Source organism: Grammomys surdaster, unplaced genomic scaffold, assembly GCF_004785775.1.
Source record: "Grammomys surdaster isolate TR1022 unplaced genomic scaffold, NIH_TR_1.0 62, whole genome shotgun sequence".
NCBI classification, from domain to species: domain Eukaryota; kingdom Metazoa; phylum Chordata; class Mammalia; order Rodentia; family Muridae; genus Grammomys; species Grammomys surdaster.
This window is the reverse complement of record NW_021604564.1, coordinates 1,017,401-1,031,273: the sequence shown is the minus strand read 5'-3', so window position 1 is coordinate 1,031,273 and position 13,873 is coordinate 1,017,401. Positions and strand designations below refer to the sequence as shown.

The following is a 13,873-nucleotide window of genomic DNA, read 5'->3' as shown; positions in this document are numbered from 1 at the left end:
ATTGGGGAGGGGGTCCCCAGAGCATGCACAGCTGTATTAAAGTGTCATTGAGTGTGTTAAAGAGTCGCAGTATTAGGAAGGTTGAGAACCACCTAGGTTTAGAAGGAACTTATCATAGCTAAACCACAGGGCACTGATGTCCCAGGATCCTGTTGTCTATCCTTTTCTCAGTTTCTGTTTGTTGTTTTGATCTCCCCTTATGAGATGATGTCTCATTTAGCCCAGGCTAGCCTTGAACTCACCATGTAGCTAAGGATGACCTCAAACCCCATTTTGTGTGTGTGTGTGTGTGTGTGTGTGTGTGTGTGCGCGCGCGCCCACGTGTGTGGAGGCCAGGAGGCCATGCTGGAGGTCTTCCTAAACCACTCCGATTCATCTGAGGTTGTGGATACAGTCCCTCCCACTCCTGGATTCTTTAACTGGGTGCATAGGACCTGAATTCATGCTTGCACAGCACTGACACTCTGAGCCTGCTCCTTGCTCCAGCCCTAAACTTTGGAATTTCTGAGCACTGAGCTGACAAACAGGTGCCACCATGCTTGGTCCCTTTTTAGAAAAAAATAATTACAGTATTTGTTTGTTTTGAGGGTGGAGTATGCCTCAGTCTGTGAGCTCAGAGGGCAACTCAGGAGCTGGCTCTCTCCTTCCCCTGTGCTCTTTCCAGGGCTTGGGCTCAAGTCAGCAGCTTGGTGGTGAGTCCTTCTGCCCTCTGAGCACTCCAGCCCCTTCCTCCATTTGAACAAAAATCTCCAGGGGGCTGGAGATGTCACTTAGCGGTGAAGAACTCTCGCTCTGCCTTCGTCTGGTCTCAGGGGGCACTGCAGGTGCACAGTGCACAGACATATTTAGGCAAAACACTCTCATATATATCAATAAATAAATATTAAAACGCTTTGAAAATACCTGGGAGGGCTGAGGCTGTGGCTCAGCTAGAGAGCATTGGCCCAGCGTATAGAGCACCCCTCCCTGTTCCACTACAGCAGCACTACTCACCCACACCTCTTCCAGCTTTCCCCAGGCTGTGGAGCAGTCACTGTGACGGAGAGGTGCTCTTGAGGCTGTCCAAACATGGGCCAGGCCACGAGACCCCAATGACCATCCCCGAGCTGTTTCAGGAATCTGTTGAACGATTCGGCGCTTATCCAGCCCTAGCCACGAAGAACGGCAAAAAGTGGGACACGCTGACATTCAGCCAGTACTATGAAGTGTGTCGGAAGGTAGCCAGATCTCTGATGAAGGTGAGTGGCTCCCCTCCCACTCAGCCATTCAGAAGCAGTGTTCCACAGAGCTTGGTGGCGGAGTCTCTGGGGCCGCAGTATACAGGGAACTGAGGAAGGATGGGCCTAAGTTCCAAGCCAGCCTCAGGTACAAGGTGAGACAGTGTTCATTCAGAAAATGAACAAAAAAGGAATGAAGTTGGGCTGAGCCCCAGTGGCCAGCATGTTCTCCTGGAAGCACAAAATCCTGGGTTCCATTCCTAGCACTACGTAAAACTAGATGTGATGGTATACACCTGTCATCCTTTCTCAGGAGGTGAAGGCAAGAAGGCCAGGAGTTCAAGGCCAGCCTTGGCAACACAGTGAACCAGAGTCCAGCCTGGGCTACATAAGACATAGTTTTAGTTACTTTTCTATTGTTGTGAGGATACATCATGACCAAGGAAACTTATAAAAGGAAAGTTTATATATAATTTTATATAGATAAATTATATATGTATATGTATAATTTATATAAAAGAAAATTTTAATTGGGAATGGCTTACAGTTTAATGGGTTTAGTCCATTACCCTCATAGTGGGATCATGGAGCTGGAGCAGAGGCTAAGAGCTGACAGCTGAGAGCAAGTCAGAGACAGAAAGCAAGACTGGGCCTTGGGTAGAACTTTTTTTTTAAAGCAAATTTTTTTTTAAGATTTATTTATTTATTTTATGTATATGAGTACAATTATAGCTGCCTTCAGACACACCAGAAGAGAGCACCATATGCCATTTCAGATGGTTGTGAGCCACCATGTGGTTGCTGGGAATTGAACTCACGACTTCTGGAAGCACAGTGCTCTTAACCTCTGAGCCATCTCTCCAGACCTTGGGTGGAATTTTGAATCCTCAGAACCCACTCCTGTGACACACCTCCTCCAACAAGGCCACACCTCCCGTTCCTTCCCAGACAGTTCTACCAACAGGAGAGCAAGCATTCAAGCATACGAGCTTGTGGGGGCTGCTCTCATCCAACACCACATTCTCCTCGTTTCTGGCCCCCATAGGCTTGCGGTCATAACATAATGCAAAAATTCATTCAGTCCAACTTCAGAAGGCCACATTGTTATGAAATAAAATGCACCAGTGGGGATGGGGACCTGGCAGGTCCACGTCAAGGTGCCCCCCTGAGAAATCACACCATGATACAGACCTGATTTAAGGGAAGTTTATTGGGGTTAGGGGGGCAGAGGCGAGCAGGACCTGGAAAAGAGCTAGATGCAGAGAAAGTGGGGACAGAGAAGTGGAGAAAGAGAGAGAGGCTGGCCAGGAACATGTGGGAACAGAGCAAAAGAGAGAGAATGAGAAGGGAGAGCGAGAAGGAGGAGGAGGATGGAGTGGAGAGCAGGTAGTACCAGCTGCTGCTGCTGACATAGCTGTTGTTAGGTCGCTGCTCGGAGGAGCCTAGCAGAACTGTCTGTGAGGCAATACACAGTTTATTACAGTCTCAGCATTCTTTCAAAGTGTCTTCTGACTCAAGGTAATCTCTTAACTGTAAAATCAAAACTCAGAGCACATGTGTTCAGCATGCAATGACACATAACATACATTATCATTCCAAAAAGGAGAAAAGGGAGCACAGTGAGGAAATACTGAACCAAGGAGACCAAACCCCAGAAACTCCATACTCCGATGTCGAAGGGCTCTTTAGAGCCCCGCTCCAGTTCTGCTGTGTGCCATCCGCTCTCCCTTGGGCTGGCTCCATGCCCACTACGCGGCTGTCCTCTCTCTGCTTTGGCATCACCATCACCTCAGCTCTCTGATACAATCCAGGCTCCACTTCCACACACTTCAGAAATCTCTCCAAAGCTCCATGCAGGGACTCCCCTGCCACAAGCCTGCTCTCCACAGCTCTCCTTAGCCACAGACGGAGATTCCACAACCATTTGACTCTCCTACCCTTCATGAGTCTAAAACCAGAACTACATGGTTGATGCTGCCAAGTCCTGCTGCCTGCTTGGGATGGAGACTGTCCAGCGCCAAGACCTACATTCACACAAGCTTTGACTTGTAACTGCCTTCCTTTGTTGCAAAAACCTTCCTTTAATTCCTTAGGCATTTTCCTGTCACAGGTTGCAGGATTCGGCAGCAGGCTTTCTTTTCAGCTTCTCAAGTCCTTGAGCACGGAACTCGTGCCCAGCTTTCCCGGTACTCCTTTTCTCTTGTGTTTCTCTCAGCTGTGTGAGCTCTTTCAGACAATAATTTACATAAGACTGAACACGAACAACCACATGACAGTCACTGTCAGGAGATCTCTTCTGCCAGTGCCATTAATCCAAAACTCTTCCATTTAGCCGCAGGCGGGTTCTTAGACAAGGGTTAAAAAGCAGCCATATTCTTTGCCAAAATACCGTGAGAAAGGTCTCTGGCCCTGTTGCTTATATTTTTCCTTCTTGAGCTATACCTCCACAGTCTGCACTCTCCCAGAACAACTGTCTTCCTACTAGGAAGGCCCAGTAAGTCCCATTTATAATGTTCCACCACTTTCTGTATCCAAAAATCTCAACAGGTAGCATGGTCAGACTTGTCACAGCAGTGCCTCGCTCCTGGTACAAACTTCTGTCTAAGTCACTGTACCATTGCTGTGAAGATACACCATGACCAGAGCAAGTCTTATAAAGGGAAGCATTTAATTGGGACTTACTTACACTTTCAGAGCTTTATTCCATTACCATCACGGCAGGAAGCAGACAGACATGGCGCTGGAACAGGAGCTGAGAACTTTCCATCCTGATCCACAGGCAGTGGGCAGAGAGAGAAGGAGGGAGGCCAAGGCTCCTGTGGGCTTTCGAACCCTCACAGCCTACCCTAGTGACACACCTCCTCCAACAAGGCCACAGTTCTAATCCTTCCCAACCAGTTCTCCTAACTGGGGACCAATCAACCAGACATATAGGCCCATGTGGGCCATTTTCATTCGAACCATCACAATAAGTAAATGTAATTTTTAAAAGGTCAGGGCTCAGTACTAAGAACTCTTCCTACTCTTCCAAAGTATGTGAGTTTGCTTCTTAGCCATGAGGTTTAGTGACCCACAGTCACTTACAACTCCAGCTCCCAGGGACCCAACACCGTCTTTGGCTTGAGGTCAGATGTACGCACATAGCCTCCTGCAGACATGGACACATCTGAATCATTACGTAAGGAGGTGAAGAAGAGAGAATCCTGGACTTTCTGGCCAGCAGCCTGGCCTGCACGGTTAGCTCCAGGGAAGAAGTATGAGAAGATACAAAGGGAGTGAGCTGTGGTGATGCTCCCTGGATAGGACCTGCAAGCACAAGGACCAGACTGAGTGCCCAGAACCCATGTCAAAAGCCTGAGTGTTCCTACAGTCCTGGGTCAGTGGGTGAACAAAGGCTCATCTCAAGAGCCCACTGGCCTGGCTGAGGTGGTGAATGCCTGGTCCACCACCTGTCTCAACATAGAGACAAGCAACAGAGCCCCCCTGCACACCCACACACCCAGCTGGATGGTATGTGAGCACTGACTCTCTCTGTGTGTACACACCCATGTGCAGGCACATACAACATTCATACGCATTTCCTACAATGCTGACATGCAATCAGCAGACCACCCTGAACTTCTTCCGCTCACCATGTGCTCAGAGGGATCAAGATCAAGGTCTTAAAGGGAAACCCATTCATCTGTATCCACCCCAGCACCATTCACATATCAGGAGACAGGCAGCTCTAAGTGCCCAGTGCAGCTGCAGAATCACAGTGTGATGTCTGTACACCAGGATATCATGCAGCCTTGAAAACAGGGAGTTCTGATACAGGGTGCTAAGTGAAGGGGCCTTGGGGACAGGGTACTCATTGCTGGGAACCTCACAGGGAGGACGCACACTGCAGGATCTCCTTCCCAAGAGGCTCTAGAGCTCCAGGGCCACAGCATCAGGAACTGATGATGGTGACGTGGGAGGGATGGAGTTACTGGTGAGTGGGTTCAGAGATTCATGTGTGGAGGATGGGAGATGCTGGAGGTGGATAGTGGAATGACTGTACAGCCAAGAGGGTGTTCTTCCTATTCACTGAAGAAATAGTAATGGCTAAGCAGTGAATTCCATGACCTATGGACTTCACAAATGGAAGCAAAGTAGGTGGGAAATAAAGAGCAGATGGATGTGAGCAAAGCTCACTGCACCCCAACTTCAGGCTGGATAGTGGCTCTCCACTAGGTACAGATGCTTCTCTGTTTTTCTCTTCTCCTAATGATCAGATCTTGAGTAGAAGTGGACATGCCCCAAAGCTGATGCATCTTTCTTGTGGTTCTGTTCCCTCCAGCTGGGCCTGCAGCGCTTCCACGGCGTTGGCATCCTTGGCTTTAACTCGGTCGAATGGGTCGTCGCTGCTCTGGGCACCATCATGGCTGGGTATGTTCCACCCTTCGGTTCAGTGTGTTGACAGACCACTGCCACCAGCTGTTCAGCACAAAGCCTGATTCAGAAGCCAAGGCCGAGTTAATTACCCTTTCCATCCTTGGCCTTATCTTTTAAAAATAATTTCTTAAAATTTGTGGATTTGTGCACATGTGTGGGTGTACATATGTATGTGTATACATGCATGTATGTATGCATGTGAGTGCAGATGTCCACAGAGGCCAGAAAGGGGTAGAGGGGATCAGATCCCCTGGAGACTGGAGTTACAGGCCATTGTTAGGCATATGGGTTCTGGGAACTGAACTGGGGTTCCGTGAAAGAGTGGCCAGTGCTCTAACCACTGAGCTTTACCCAGCCTGGGCTTAGTTCCCACATCTGGAGACCCCCAATGGGGCAGGGGAGGGCTGAGGGTTTGATCCTCTGTGCAAGAATGATTCTGGTTAAACTTTACAGCCAGCAGGGTAGCTGGATGGTGGGCTGAAGCCCTTAGGATGCCAATGCAAAGACCTATATAAAACACTAGCTGTTGTGGCTTAAACATGACATAAATCCAACATAACTCAAATACCAGGTCAATGCCGATGACCTGGTAATCAATCAGGGCTACAGGACAGACATGAGAGCTGAACTACGACTCTGAAGGGATGTAGTACAGAATATTTAAAGATGAAACCAATACGCAAGGAAGAGGGTAGGCTGTAGCATTGTCCAGTCAAGTTTTGACATGAAGGGTTGAGCATGGGAGTTTCCATCAATCAGAACAGGAGTAGGCTCCTGGCCTGGGAACATGAACTCTGTTTGACCCTGTTGGCAACATGGAGAAGTTGTTCTTGAGATGTCTAGACTCAGACAACTGTTTCCTTACAACAGAAGATGTTCAGTTATTGGGAAGTCTCCAATTCCCCTAGGGCTTGGGACCTTGAATTTAGTTTCTTCCTATGACTAAATGGAGTCTGAAATAGTGGTAATACTTAGAATAAGTTTCTTTTGCTAGTTCTCAACACTAGCACTGGCTGGGAAGATGGTGTCTCAGCAGACAAAGGCACATATCAAAAACTTGCTGACCTCAGCTCCATGCCCTGGGTACACAGGGTGGCAAGAGGGACCTACTGGCTCCTCCTCTGATCTCCATGTGTTCACTGTGTGACAAGCCACCACATCCACACAAAGACATGTAATTTTAAAAAAGAATTCTGTTTAGAGCACTGGCTCCCCTTTGCCGAGGAGCCAGGTTCAGTTACCAGAGCCCTCATGACAGCTCACCACCATCTGTAACTCTAGCTCTAGGTATCTAGGCACTGTAAATATGCATAGATCGACATAGATGCAGACAAGGTACCCACATACCTAAAATTTAAAAAAAAAAGAATCATTTCTTTCAAAGGCACATAGTCCATGTGCAAGTGAGTGAGTCTTGTGTTCCCAGGGGCCTCTGTGTTGGTATTTATGCTACCAACTCGGCTGAAGCCTGCCAGTATGTCATCAAGCAAGCCAACGTGAATGTCTTGATAGTGGAGAATGACCAACAGCTGCAGAAAATCCTGTCGGTGAGTGCTTGGCTGCTATATGAGGGGTTTCCACAAAAGCCCTCCAGAAAAACTTGCTTTTGAGGGGGAAGGAAGGTAAGTCGGGGGTGTTTGACTCCCGGGTCTGTCAGCTGGGCTCACTTCCCAACCTCCATGTAAGACCTGCATTCACTGGAGGCCAACGCAATACATACCATAACATCAGCACTGGGGAGGGGGAGGTGGATGGGTGTCCAGGGCCCACTGGCCAGCCATCCCTGCCTCACTGCAGACAGCAAACCAGTGCAGACCCAGTATTCTAACCCAGCATGGAGGGTGGCTGAGCTCTGCCTGCGTAAGCATTCACAGAGTTCATACGCAGTTGATCTCTGCACGTGGCCGACTGAAACAGGAGGATTTGCTACAAGTTTGAGGCAGGCCTGAGCTACAGAGAAAGTTCCAGAGTAGCCTTAACTACATCACGGCATCTCACAGGAAAAGAAAAAAGAAGGAAAGGAGAGGCTGCTTCAGCTATCAAGCTGCTGTGCCCTGAGCACGTGCTTCCTCTTGGTCCTCTTCAGCCATGCTGCCACTCTGTTGAGCTCTGAACTTACATGACACACCCACTTGCTTTACAGTGAAATTTTTCCCTTCTGTTTGTTGAGTTTCTTTTTGTGTGTGCAGTGAAACCTGGCTTCTTTTTCTGTTCTTGTGGCATTTATTTTCATTTTTCTGCTTTATGGATGTTACAGAAACAACTTCTATTTCTCATGTGTGCACAGATGCCTGGCCGTTGCCTAGGTCTGGCGGGATGATCTGGAGGGAGGGTCTTTGGAAGGAGAACCGAGCTGGCAAGACATTGTTCAGCTCAAGCTTGACCATCAGGGGCCGAGAGGATGGCAGGGACAGGACCCAGACTAGTCGGTCAGTGAGAGACTCTGTCTCAAAGAACACGCAGAGGGGATGGAGGAGGATGCCAGACATCAATCCAAAGCCATCCTCTCTCTCCCTGTACACACATAAAGACAGACATGCACAGACAAAAACATTGAAAAAACAAAATACACGATCCAGCAGGACAGTGGGTCCACCTTGTCAGACTTCGATCAAACAGTACCTAGAGGCATCTCTAGGGACATGTCTATCCACCCGTGCTCTAGTTGTGGGTCACATGTCCTCAGTGAGTTTTTTTCTGATGATAGAAGGCAATGACCATGTGTCACAGCTCCCATTGACTCCCAGTTGCCAATCTTAAGCTGCTTTTGTTTTGAAACTGGGACTTATGGAGCCCAGGCTGGTCTCCAGCTCACTGTGTAACTAAGGATGACCTTAAAGTCCTGGTCCTCCTGCCTCGACCTCCTGAGTATTCAGAACGTGTACCACCATACCTAGTTGATGTGGTACTGGATATGGGCCTTTGTCCATGCCCAGCTTGTATTCTACCCACTGAACACAGCCCTAACCTTTGTCTTTACAAGTTATTTTCTTTTTTAAAAAATTAATTTATTTATGTATGTGTGCAGGGTAGAGGAAAGCTTTGTGGGTTCAGCACTTCTCACCCACCATCTGGCTTTCCCAGGGACTGAACTTGGGTCATCAGACTTGCAGGCAAGGTGCCTTTAGGAGAAGGCACGACATGGGTGCTGGGATCTGAACTCGGGGCCTGAGGCAGTGCTGTGCTGTGGACTGTGTCCCAGTACCCTGAGCCCACAGGGAACTCTTTCAGATTCCAGCAGACAAGATGGAGAACGTGAAAGCCATTGTGCAATACAAGCTGCCCTTGCTGGAAAACAGCACAAACCTGTACTCGGTGAGTGCGGGAAGGGTGCACCTGTGGGAAGGGCAGGGACTGTGGGGAGGGGCCTGTGGAAGGGGCTGGGTCTGTGGGGTGCAGGGCATGTGGGTGGGAGGGGTTCTGTGGGAGTGGCAGGGCATGTGGGTGAGGGAGAAGAGGAGTAGGAGAGAGCTTGAGTCCGACTGAGGTGGAGGTGGAGCCACACAGGGAAATGTATAGTGAGTGACCAGGGACTCCACGAAAAATTGTGCAAAGGGACCACTCTAGGGAAGGAAATGTGCAGGGCTACAGGAACAATGTTGCAAGGATTAGTGGCAGGTATGTCCTGGTACTTAGTGTGATCCCTCAGCCCAAAACCAGGATGAAGGCAGGAAGTCATTATGTTGTGTGTCAGAAAATTAAAGTAGTTGTGTAAGACCCTGTCCCTCGGTCAGTGGCACTTACTTCTAGACGCCCCGAGCTGCCTTCGAACGAGACACCGAGACGCAGATCGATGATGCAAAGGCAAGAGGTGGATTTTCCGCCCGTCAGAGTCGGAGTCGGCCTTCAGTTAGTCCCTCAAGGAGAGTGACGAGGAGATGACCCTAGATGGCTTTTACACGCAGTTTTTATACTTTTTAGGGGTACAGGTTACATAAGCAAGGTCACAGTTCAAAATTATTGGCTAAACATATTAACCTTTAAATCTATTGTCTAGCAAGCGTGGGTGGATTATCACACGCATTTGAATTCTATCTGGGACTTTGCAGAGGGTCAGGTGACTATCAGTCAGTACTTTGAGAATTCTTTACTCAGGAGCGATCCTGTGGGTGGAGAATGGAACTTGGCCTAGCCTTGACCCCAGGCAGGAGGGGGAAGCTGTAAGGTGTGGGACTGGAAAAAGCGCTTAGGGTCCCTCAGTTGAAAAAAAATCTCAAATTGAAAGCTAAGAGGATTAATACATGTTATTTAAAACCTTATTTTTAACTGCCATGGGGGAAGTTGCATATATATATATATATATATATATATATATATATAAATGATCTTTTGAGACAGGCCCATATTTTATATCATTCATTTATTACATATCATTTTCTCTTTATTTTTACTAATCTTATTGCAATAACTTATGTTAGGAGTGTCAGGGCCTGTGGGGATGTCAGACAGGTTGCCTCTCTTCCACCGTGTGGGTCCTGGAGAGCAAACTCAGGTCATCAAGCTTAGCTGTCGCGTCAGTGCTACAACCTAACAGTTTTCATAACTGTATGCAGTGTGGAATGACTAGATCAGGACAGTTAACAGTTTTCTTTTTAAGAAAAAATGCCAATTCCGTACCTCTAATCGCACCCAGAACTTGGCAGACTGAGTCAGGAGGATCACTGTGAGGCCAAGACCAACTTGATATACATTCCAGGACAAGTCAGGCATGATGGCACATGCCTTTAGTCCCATCATTCAGGAGGCAGAGGCAGCTTGGCAGACCTGGTCTATGTAGTGACTTCCAGGACAGGCAGTGATAGATACATAGAGAGACTCTGTCTCAAACAAACAAACAAATATAAAATGAAAATGTTAAACTTTTCAGAGATAACACTTAAGATCTAATTTCTCCACAATTTATGAATGTATAACTCATTATTTTAGATTTTAGTATTTTACTTAGTATGTCCAAGTCGTTAATAGGTTTGTCTGTCATAGTGATAGAGCAGATTAAAGGCAGATAAGTGTAGATTTATTTGGTGCACGTCTGAGCGGGCTCACCAGCCCTATAGCCTGGAGCTGAGGCAGTCGTGCACATGCAGGGAGGTTTTATAGTTTCCAGGTGAGGGCTGATGAGGCGTCAGTCAGGAGCTAGTGTAAGTGAAATATCTTTAATATAAATGTAGCAGTGAATTAATCAGTAGCATATTTCCTTACTTTATGCTAGTCCCCAATGACCACACACAAAACCATTCAGATTTATTTATAACTGCACCTCAATAGCTGAGCAGATGATCTATCTTTACTTTTTGTGCTAATCTGACTGCCTTTCATCCCTGTCCCAGGACATTTGCATATTATTATTAACCTGGCTCTTTGGGCTTCAGGTGTGTTTCCGTGATCTCTCTCCAGACCTCTTCCTCGTGGCTCCAAAGCCTCCATCATCCTCGTTGATCTGAATCTCCCTCTCTCTTTCCTCTGGCTGGCAGATTTCCCATCCTATTCTCCTATTCTGTCCAGCCATTGGGTGATCAGCATTTATTGACAAGGCTGAGAATAAAGGTTAAGAATTATTTACACAAACTTGAGACAAGAGATTCTTGACATAAGCATAGACCAGATTGAAACAAGATATGAGGGCGGAGAAATCAGCACTTGAGTAACACGAGGGTAAACTTTACACAGTGTACAGAAACATGCTTACAAGTTGGGGCTGTGCCTGAGTGTAGACAGAAGCTGGGCTCCTGGGCAGACTCTGGAGTGGGCTGGCCATATTAGAACAGCTAGTTACCTCGGCTGTCAGCAATGTGGAGCTGAGACTTTGGCACCCTCCCTTTGTTCAGAGTTTTTCAGTGAAGATGGGTTGGGGGAAAGAAGGCAGACAGGGTTTCCCAGCTTGTTTAGGGGCAAGCAGCAGGCTCCAACTAAACGTTCATAATCTATCATAATTTTATTTTTGGCTATTTTTAGCTACATGTATTTAGATTTGTAAGTGCTTCCTCTAGCTGCTGGGTCTTTCAGACACCAGATCACACGCACAGGTCACTTGAGGTCTTGTGTCACTACAGCAGTAGTATGTGTCTTGGATCACTCTAACATTCATCTTTGAAGGAAGGCTGAGGACACAGGCCTGACATCCTCATTACTAGGAAGGTTGAGACAAGAAGACTGTGAGTTTAAGGTCAGCATGAGCAAGACCTTACTAAGATCTTCTACTAAAACAAATAGGCCTGGGGGTATGGCTCAGAAGTAGAACTACTGCCTAGACTCCCTCAGTGAGGGGCTGGGGGTGTGGCTATCTGGTGTCTTCTTCTCTAGTGTGTGAGTCTTTGTTCAACCTTAAGTGATGTGTTTCAAGAGGAAAGAAAAAGCAAAAACCTCCTTAGAGGTGTCCTGACCACGTTATCCAGTCTCGGGACTGTTGAGTTTGGAGCAGAGTACTCTTGGAAGGGATAGTCCTAGAGCAGTGGCTCTGGCCTTCAGCCACTAGGTGGCAGTAGCATCGTCTCCATAGTAACAGCAAGTCAACACATAGGTTATGAGGTGATCCCCGTGGATGAGAGTGCCTCTCAGTGAGGACAAGGACCAGGATAATCCTGTTACATGCCATGGCATCTACCTACTCTGTAGTGGAGTATAAAATTTGAGTGGAGATAGATATGGATATGTACCTCAAGCTAGTCTTAAATTTGTAGCCCAGGCTGGCCTAAAACTTGACAACGTCCTGCCTCAGCCTCCTATGTGCTGGAATTTAGTCTTGCCAGTCTTAGGATTCAGTTTAGGAATGGAACCCTCTTGTTAGGCCCAGTTCCTCAGTCCTCTCAGCTGCACCATTTGAACCTAATCATGCCATTGGTTTCACACAACAAAAGCCTAGCCCCAAATGGCTTGAGCAAGGAAGGTCATTTATCAGTTCTTTTAACTACAGCTCAGAATGTGGGCTTCAGGCAGGGCTGCAACCAGAAGCTCGTACCATCTGGGCTTTTTCTCACTAATCTCCAGGACCTTCAGGTCCTCATGATCCTGTGGCCACATGTATAGTGACAAGTCTAGGCAATAGGAAATCTCCATTCGCTGTAACTTCTTCATGTTCATTGTGATTGGAGTCATATGCTCCAAATCCTGGCTAATCACCAGCACCTAGGCTGATGACATTCTTGGCTTCATCCAATCAGGGGTGACTTCTGGGGCAGGGGTGGAGTCAGACCCATCTAGTTAGTAACTCAGAAGTTGGGGAAGCCATGACGTGAACTCAGGAAAGGATGGAAGTTCTTTTTCCAGAGGTCACTGCTTCCTGGAGGGGCCAGCCTTCAAGAAGGCTTGCTTGACCTGGGAACGCACACAGTGGAAGGAGAGAACTGACTTTTACACATGTGTACCAAAATAAGTAATTAAATTTAAGTCTAAGAATCATTTGTTTAAGTTATTTGAGGGACAGGCTTTTGTTATCTACAGCTGGTGTTGTTCTTAAGGATTGCAAATACACCAGAGGGCTGGATCAGGAGAGAGCAGCTGCTTGTCCAAGACCACAGTGCAGTCAGTTACTGTTTGGGACTCCCCAAAGACAGGGCTAGTGTTCCTGCATTATAGACAAGGCCTGTCTGAGCTCACAGGCCCATCAGTGCACAGGCAGTGGTCAGAAGCTGGCCAGGAACAGGGCATTTCTGAGAGCTCTCACAGTTCTTGGTCTTTTGCTGGCAACCTGCCTTGCGTTGGGCCCACTGGAGTCACAGTGAACCAGGCTGGAGTCTGAGCATGAGCCAGCCAGGTCCCCACCCTTCACCCACCTTCCCATCTGCAGTGGCCTGACTTCATGGAGCTGGGTGATGGTATTCCAAATATCCAGCTGGATCGGGTCATCCTGAGCCAGAAGGCCAACCAGTGTGCTGTCATCATCTACACCTCCGGTACCACAGGGACCCCCAAAGGCGTGATGCTGAGCCATGACAACGTAAGCTGAGACCCTCTGGGGTAGCTCTTTCCTGGGCTCATTCTGGGCCCCAAAACAGGCAACAAGGAGGTGTGTGTGAGGTCTATGTGGGTCTTTCCCCACGGAGAACCAGACAGTTAGTGGAGCTGGGGGCTTGGGTGTAGACCTGGGTCTAGAGCAAAGCTGGGCAAAGAAAAGAAAATTGTCAGTGTCATGCCTCAGTTTTCCTGTCCGTGAAAGGGGAATTGGTTTCATGGTTTCTTTGGTGAGTGTTTATGTGACTCTCTCTCTCTCTCTCTCTCTCTCTCTCTCTCTCTCTCTCTCTCTC

The 13,873-nt window shown here is 47.8% G+C and overlaps 2 protein-coding genes across 2 annotated transcripts in view; one reads left to right on the top strand and one right to left on the bottom strand.

Annotated features, from left to right (window-relative positions):
- The window catches only part of LOC114618590 (long-chain-fatty-acid--CoA ligase ACSBG2-like), a 28,378-nt gene extending 17,335 nt beyond the window's left edge, over positions 1–11,043 (bottom strand). The window contains exons 1-2 of the mRNA XM_028764379.1: positions 10,970–11,043; positions 5,497–5,675 (exon numbers count right to left, since the gene is read on the bottom strand). The gene's annotated coding sequence lies outside the window, so the exon portion shown is untranslated. The remainder of the gene's footprint in view (positions 1–5,496; positions 5,676–10,969) is intronic.
- The window catches only part of Acsbg2 (acyl-CoA synthetase bubblegum family member 2), a 29,237-nt gene that overhangs the window by 1,922 nt on the left and 13,442 nt on the right, over positions 1–13,873 (top strand). The window contains exons 2-6 of the mRNA XM_028764387.1: positions 1,009–1,238; positions 5,539–5,627; positions 7,060–7,180; positions 8,865–8,948; positions 13,417–13,566. Of these exons, the coding sequence (XP_028620220.1) occupies positions 1,009–1,238; positions 5,539–5,627; positions 7,060–7,180; positions 8,865–8,948; positions 13,417–13,566 (674 nt within the window). The remainder of the gene's footprint in view (positions 1–1,008; positions 1,239–5,538; positions 5,628–7,059; positions 7,181–8,864; positions 8,949–13,416; positions 13,567–13,873) is intronic.